The 7,860-nt window shown below is 43.5% G+C and overlaps 1 protein-coding gene across 1 annotated transcript; it reads left to right on the top strand.

The window, feature by feature from the left end:
- The first annotated feature begins 927 nt into the window (after positions 1–927).
- DEFB121 (defensin beta 121) lies at positions 928–2,032 on the top strand. The gene is made up of 2 exons (XM_077156788.1): positions 928–985; positions 1,860–2,032. Exons 1-2 carry the CDS (start codon positions 928–930, stop codon positions 2,030–2,032), a joined length of 231 nt encoding a protein of 76 aa, XP_077012903.1.
- Positions 2,033–7,860: the final 5,828 nt, after the last annotated feature.

Consider the following 7,860-nt stretch of genomic DNA (forward strand, 5'->3'; position numbering starts at 1 on the left):
CCAGCGTTCTTCTTGTGGTGACGGCGGAGGCACGAAAGGTCAAGTGAAAGCATGCATCGTCTCTTAAAGCCTGGGTTCAGACCTGACGCACTGCCACCTCTGCCTACATGCTATTTCCTAAGGCAAGTCACATGACCAGGACCAACATGAAGGGACTGGGAAATGCATTCCTTCTAGGATAAGGTGTAGGCAAATGTGTGGATTCAGGGCTGAAGGACTGGGGTCAACAAGGCAATACACCATACCCTATAAGCGATGCCGCACTAGTACTAAATGTCTTTTCCTTTGCCATCTGGGTTGAATTCTCCTTCTTACTATTAAACATGCCTTGTTAAAAGTAAAGTCTGTAGCTTTCCTGCTTGTCCCATACTTTGAATGCTGACAATCTGATTTCCAGAGGTGATGGCTATAGAACTATCAAATTTTCCTTACAAAGAAGCATCCTTTCTTTGATATCCTTACAAAGAACCACCGATACGTAGGCTATCCTAAGAGTGGTTTAGTTCCTGTTGTTAGGAAGATCCCAAGGAATAAATACCATTCCTTTTCTGTCTTACTTGGTGTCTTTTTTTTTTTTTCATTAATCAGTAATGAATTAATAAAAAAAAATTTTTGACTCCTTGTCTCCCCAGTTGTATTATAAAACCCTTCAAAGGCAAGGTGTATCTTCTCTCTGTTAAACTTCATTTCCCCTTCTCCATCCTCCTCTGTAAGTGAAAGAAAGGGTGGTGTATCTGCCAACCATTCAGCCATTATGGTTGAATATTTCCCTGCCTGTCTGACCTCAAATGTTCCCTTTCTGGTTCACTGATCTTGGCCCTGCCACACTCCTTGGGGCAATAAATACCAGAGTCTGGACTGCCCAGAATGGAGACCTCTGCCTGTCTTGCCAGCCCGGAAGCCTCCTACCTCTGAGTACCATTACTCATGAAGCTGCTACTGCTGGTTTGGACCGTTTCCTTGCTCTTGGCCCAGGTCACTCCAGGTAACCAGGAACTTCCCCAAGGGAGAGTAGGTCAGGAAACCTGACAAAAGTTCAGGGAACTTCGGGGTCTCTGACAGCCTGGGCTGGGAGAATGGCCTTGCAGTCTCCCTGGAGGCCATTGGATGAGCTCTCCAGCCAAAGGGAAGTTTGAGTTCTCTGGTACCAGCTGATCCCTCCAGGGCCCATTACTTGATCACCTCCCACCTTCTCTTTCTGATCGGTACTAGAGAAGTTGAACTTGATGACCTAAGGTTGGGGGTCAGGATGGCATGGAGGAGAGAGGCTTGGGCATAGGAGGTTTGTCAAGAACGTTTTTTGGGGGATTTGAATTTTGATTTACTGTTGCCTCCAAATGGTTCCTGAATTTATGATTCCACTCTCTCATGCAACCCCAAATTAAGATCTGGGCTAACTTAAGCTGAAGGTCCCCACGAGCAGCTATTCCTAATTTCCCTGACTGGTTAACACCACTAAAGGATCCCAGGGTGTTGTGGAGAAGGATTATGTCTTCTTGGGAGTTTTATTGATACCCTAGAGGATTGCAGATGACCAGATAGGTAGGTGTATTTCAGATTCTCATCTCCTTTCATTGATATCAAAGAGAAAATTGATACTGGAAGCATGGGTACCATACAATAAGGGGGAAATGTAATTCTACATAGAGAGGCTCTTCTCTTGCTTCCCTCAAGGGAGGTGGCCAGAGAAGGGGATCTTCCCCGAGTCCCTAAACCTGGGGACTTATGAGGGCTTATTCCCCAACAGATCTTCTTATTTCCCTTACTGTATTCTTCCCGATGGGCTTTGGCCTCTCCCTTTCCCAGATTTCTGCTTTATTTAAAGACTGACCCTTCTACCACTTACCTTTTGCTTTCAGTCAAGAAATGTTGGGCCAAGTCAGGCAGATGCAGAGAAACGTGTAAAGACAATGAAGTATTCCATATATTATGCAAAACTGAGGCCAAGTGCTGTGTACGCCCCAAGCACGTACCCTTCAAGACTGAATCCTCAAATACAGCTGGAAGCTTGGAATCAACTACCATACCTTGACACCTCCCTTAAAGCCTTGAGACTCAACATCATTGGATACCACAGTTCTATTAAATCATTCTTGGCTGTACCTTCTTTTTGTCTGGCCGTTGCATCTAGTTATCCACCCCATCTCACTAAGCCTGGTTAGTACCCTTTTCTTTCACTTCTCAGGAAATGGTAACACCCATGCACCCAGTTGCTGAAAACCTGGAAGCCATCCTTGACTCATCACTTTGCTTCACTTGTCCATTCAATCTATCAGCAAATCCTGCAGCTCTACCATCACTGAATATCTCAAAACCATCAACTTCTTCCCATCTAGTTTAAGTTACTATCATCTCTCATCTGAACTTCTGTAATAGTCTCCTAATGGTCACGTCACCCATCACTGGCATGGCGAGTGGCCGGTGATTTTATTTTTAATGAGCAGATAGAAAGGCACGCTTTCATTGTTCAAGCAAAGTCTTCTCTCTGGAGTTCTCGAGAATGTCATGCTTTGACTTAAAAACAAGATAATTGTGTATTATTGTTTATTATTGAGATAAATGATCTCTATATTTATATATTTTAAACAAACCCATTATGTGGCAGTGTAATGTACTAAGAACGTAATGTACCCATTACCTGCTTTTTTTTTTTTTCTGTTTTATTTGAGCAGACATGAGTGAAAAGATTGTTTTTTTTCCTGCCCTGCGATTGGAAAGGAAGCCAGAACTTTGTGTTGTATTAATGTGTGTGTGTGTTTGTGGAACTGATCTGAAGGCAACCTCCCATTGCCGTTGAACTTAGAGAGGGAGACATGGGTGCAAGAAGGGCAATTTGGGTTGGATTTTCTCAGGAGGAGTAGGATGAGGATTCTGCTTCAAGGACAAGAGAGAGAAATGGCTCAGCATTTGGGGGTGTTGAATCTCCCCACAGCTGGGAGAGGAGATGGGGGTTCGGTTGCAGGAGAGTTTGATAAAGCACCCCAAGGTGGCGGGACCTTGAGTGGGAATGCCTGCATGGAAGGCAAACGCTGTGGAAATAGCTGCTCTGGCCATGGCCCTGAAAGAAGAAGGGAGACCTCCATGGCCGGGCTGGTGGAGAGAGCCATGATGGGGGCACCAGCTCTCCAGAACTGCTCAGCGAGCAACAGCAGATGGGGTTATTCGGCAATATCCTGAGCCCGAGAAGCAAGAAAAATGAAGACAGTCACCAAGCAATAAGGACCATGTCCTCCCTCATTTCCTGGGACACGGGGTCCTTGTAGGATCAATGGGAGGAGGACAGGAAACCCCAATAATAACTCACATCACACATTTTACTATCTTTGGCAAATGCTGTCCTGGAGCTGGATGCTAGAAATCCTGCATTTCCTGAGGCTTGAGGGTGGTGGAGCTTTCAAAACCGGCATGCGACTGTTAATGTTTTCACGAATTTTATAAGAAAAATGATCGATACCGTCTAGGTCTTTCATGAAACACTGGTGGAAACAAGACACAGTTGGGGATTTGCTGGTGAGAGGATTTCTCTGGAATCCAGCCCCTGTATAATAGCCTCCCCCCCCCCACCTTCATGCAAACTCAACACTCATGTCCTCATCTGAGCCTCAGGCCCTCACCTGGACACTTTGCCAACCTCACTGGGAAAGGGAGGAAATGACAGGAATGAATAGATTGAAAGGGGTCTGTAAAAGGCTGTGACTTTCTGGTTCTCATTTCTCTTCCCCTCTGATGATATTATTAACGTCTTGTTAGTGGGAGATGTAAATGAGATAAATAGACCAGGCCCGTGTGAGGCTCACCTGGGAACCTGATAACCTGTAGTTCCCCCAGCGTGGGATTCCAGCTGCCGGGAGTGGGTGGCCCTTCAACAACTTGTAAATGCGACTGCACAGATTTGAGGGGGTGGGAAGGCCTGGTCTTAGAGAACTTGCCTGGTCAGCCTGTACCAGCGTGGGAGCTTTACAAAGGCTGAGACTACAGTCTGTTCTGATCTTGGCGGATGCCAGGAGATACCAAGCAGTAATCAGGGGCCCAGGGCCCTCCCCATTCCCTATTTCCTGGCCTTTTTCCCCCTGTGGCTTCTGTTTGTTGGCCATGATGGCAGCCTCTGCTCCCCCCTTGCCCTTCCAGCCACTTCCTTGAGCCTTGGCCCAGATCTCCTAGATTGACAGAAGACTCACCACGCAACTGTCAGTTTCCATAATCATAGAATGTAGGAGACCAAGGGAACAATTGCACTGGACAGATCTCTAGGCCATTGCATTTAATGATCTGAGAACAGATACACATGAACATATGTGCTCAAAGCACACGCAAAAACACATACATGCAACAACTGTGAGTCTACACACAAACTGCATGCAAATATAAACATATTTACACATTACACTCATACTCACATATACAAAATACATGCAAATAATATATGCACAAACTATACACAATACGAACACACACCTGAGCACAAATTTACATGAATACACACAAGTACATATAAACAAAACACAAATATAAACCCAGACATCAAACATAAAGGTTCCATAACAATCAAACAATCTTCTTTAATTTCTCCTTATCTCAGTCAAGGCCGTTTCTCTGAGTCATCACAGCACTTCCCAGGCAGTCTGTGTGTACAAGGACTCAGGATGGGGCTTATGAAATATCAGAAAGAGCTATAGTCAGGAAGAGCCTGGAATATCTAGGTTGGAAGGGCCTAGAAACTCTGGGTTGGGGACTTATAATCTAGTAAAATATTGACAGCAGGTACTTGCATTGCAATCACTAAGTGCCAGGTGTGTCTAAGCGCTCCATACACATTCACTCATTTGATCCTGACGTAGGAACAGCCCTATGAAGTAAATACTATTATTATACCCATTTTAGTGCTGAGGGAATTGATGTTCAGAGTGGTTAAGTAACTTTCCCAAGGTAACACAGCCAAGGATAGAATGATGGCAGAATACAGGCTTGTTACCCTTCTGCTATGGTGTCTCATTTGATGTTGCACCCTAGTTGTCCAGGACCCAAACCTGGACAAACCAAATATCTAGTATCTCCATCACATGTTGCACAGTGCCCCCCAAACCCCTCATCCACATCAACTCTATTGCACATCAGGCAAGCACGCATGAACACCTTTCATGACCTTTAATCCCAGGAAACTTACAGTATTGTCAAAGTGGGACTCAAAAGAAAGCAACACTCAACTCTAACATAAATTTTTAGTCTCGTGAATTGATTCAAACCAATCTCATATGCTGAAATTAAAATAAGTTCTTTAGATTTTCTGATTTTGTTTTTGGCCCCTGCCTTGCTGGGGTTATGAGCACGTCAGTTTACCTATTGTATCTCCCAGTCCTGGGTTTCTGCTTGATCGTCTCTGTTCACAGTTCTCTTCCATACTCTATAGTGGCTTCTGTAGACCTTGACTACTTTCTCCAAGCTCTGATCTTACCATCTTCTTCTTCCCTCCCAGCAGGGGGAAATTACCTTCATATGCACTGAGGTAGTAGAGACCAAACCCACGTAAAGTTCCCATCCCTTTCTGCTGCACCTCAAAACAAATAAATTGTAACTCAAATGAACCCCATTGCTTTGTCCTCCTCTATCATGGGTGCTGGACCCTGAAGTCCATCACCATTTGCCCTGCTTCCTTATTGCCCCTGGACACTAGATGTCACCGTAGGCTCCTTTTCTTGGAATTATGAGCATTGGATTCAAGGAACAAGATAGGAGCGTTGGATTGGCAGTCTGGGCCAGGTGCTCACATCCTAGGGTTAAGAGAGGCAGGAAAACAACTCTTTGAACTTTTTCAGTTTCACGGTGGGAGGCAGTACTGCCCTATCCCCGAGATTCACATGGTGGTAGATTTCCCCACAAAGGGAAGGCAGGTGCAGATGGGAAGCAGACAAGAAACCAAATCAAACTTTTAGTATAAAAGGAACTAAAAAGATAAACATCTACAGCAGACACACTAGGTAGCAAGTAGCAGAAGCAGGATTCAAATTCAGGTCTTGCTGACATAAGAGTCTGAGGTTTTAAGGATAATGCTATACATTTATTCTATATGTCTCTTTCCTTCTCAAAAGATAGGATCTCCCCCTGTTGAAATCCAGTGTTTCCATTTAATTCTTTGACTCCATGCCCTTCTTCTTTCCTTGCATTTTCCTCTATAAACAACTGCTCTTCTCTTTAGCTTTTTTTCAAAATCTCAGATTATATTATGTGTTTCTCCTCAGCTTAAAAAATGCTTATATCTCCCACATCTCTAAAAACAGGTTTACCCATCTACCTTCTCTGTAGTCTGGGTGTCTTTGGAGAGAGTTCATGGTTTAAATCTTGACTTTGCTTCCTATCCCCTCTGTGAACCTTGGGTCTGTTGTTTCATCTCTGTGGACCATGGTTTTCTCCTTTGTCATACGTACCCCCCCGTGAGGATTAACCACAGAGAGTGATCAACACATAATGATGGTATTATAAATATTAGTTCCATCAGGACTGGGTGGGAATGGGCAGTGACTACAAATGGACAGAAAGGATCTTTTAGAGATGATAAGAAATGTTCTAAAATTGGATTGTGATGATGGTTTTACAACTCTGATATTTAAGTGACTAAATATCATTGCATTATACACTATAAATGAATTTTATGATATGCAAGCTATATTTCAATAAAACTGTGATTAAAAAAAATTAAGACCACAAATAAGTGTTTCTCTCATTTCCCCACCACCTTCTTTCTGTAGCGACTCCTCAAATTCCTCTAGGCAATAATAATTAGGGACCTCCTTCCAACAGACTCCTCACTTAGCTGGGACCCCTGCTACCCCAAGTCTGAACAAACAATAGAGATAGGGTAGTGGTCAGGAGCACCATGTTTGGGAACCAGCCAGAGCTGGGTTCATGTCCTGGATTCCCCATTCTGCCATATGGCAAAATGTTTATTCTGAACTTTAGTGTTCTCAACAGCACAATGGGGAAACCAACTCTATCTGGCTGCTGTGAGGATGAAATGAGACAATTCACATGAAGGACCTGCCACCAAACCTAGCAGAGTCAGTGCTTATTAGCTGGGGACTACAGCTGCTTCTACATCTCGGGGGAGAGGGTCTCCTTTGAGCATCCCAGGATTCAGTGATGCTGTTCTTCTCTCGCGCCCTTAATGTTGATACTCTCTTAGCTACAAGAAAAGCCTTATAATTTCTCCTGGGGTTTTAAAACAGCTTTCGTACTAATCTTCTCTCTCTAACCTCTGTCTGGACAATTCATTTTCAACATGGAATGCCAGAGTGCTCTTCTATGTAAAGAAATTTGACCATGTCAACACATTCTCCTCTAAAAGGTCTTATTATTTCCCATTGATTATGGGATGGACTCCAAAGTCCAACCACAGCATTCAAGGACCCACTTGCTTGGTGTCTGCCTCAGTTTCCTCTCTGCCTCCTGTTCTGCCACAATCATAGCCACAGCTGTTTAGTGACCATTCTCCTGACCTTCCTCTGTAGAAATTCGCTTTCTGTTCTTCCCTCTTCTCTTCACCTAGAAAGCCCTTGGGCAGTTCACTTCACTTGACTGAGTCTCAATTTTGTCATATGTGAATTGAGCTTTATGATTTCTTCTTCCTGATATTCTGAGGGAAATAATAATGACAAATATGATTATGACAATAATAATGATAATGACTATCAACAATTGTCATTAATATTCAACACCTACTATGTGTTAGATACTTTATTAAATTAAACTAAGTACAGTTATGATTCATATTTTATCATAGTGGTTCAGAAAGTTTAACTTACTTAAGGTCATCTGGTAGCGAGTGGCAAATCTTTGTGAACTCAAAACTCGTTTTTCCAAACCTAT

This window comes from Tamandua tetradactyla, chromosome 1 (assembly GCF_023851605.1).
Source record: "Tamandua tetradactyla isolate mTamTet1 chromosome 1, mTamTet1.pri, whole genome shotgun sequence".
In the NCBI taxonomy this organism is placed as follows: Eukaryota; Metazoa; Chordata; class Mammalia; order Pilosa; family Myrmecophagidae; genus Tamandua; species Tamandua tetradactyla.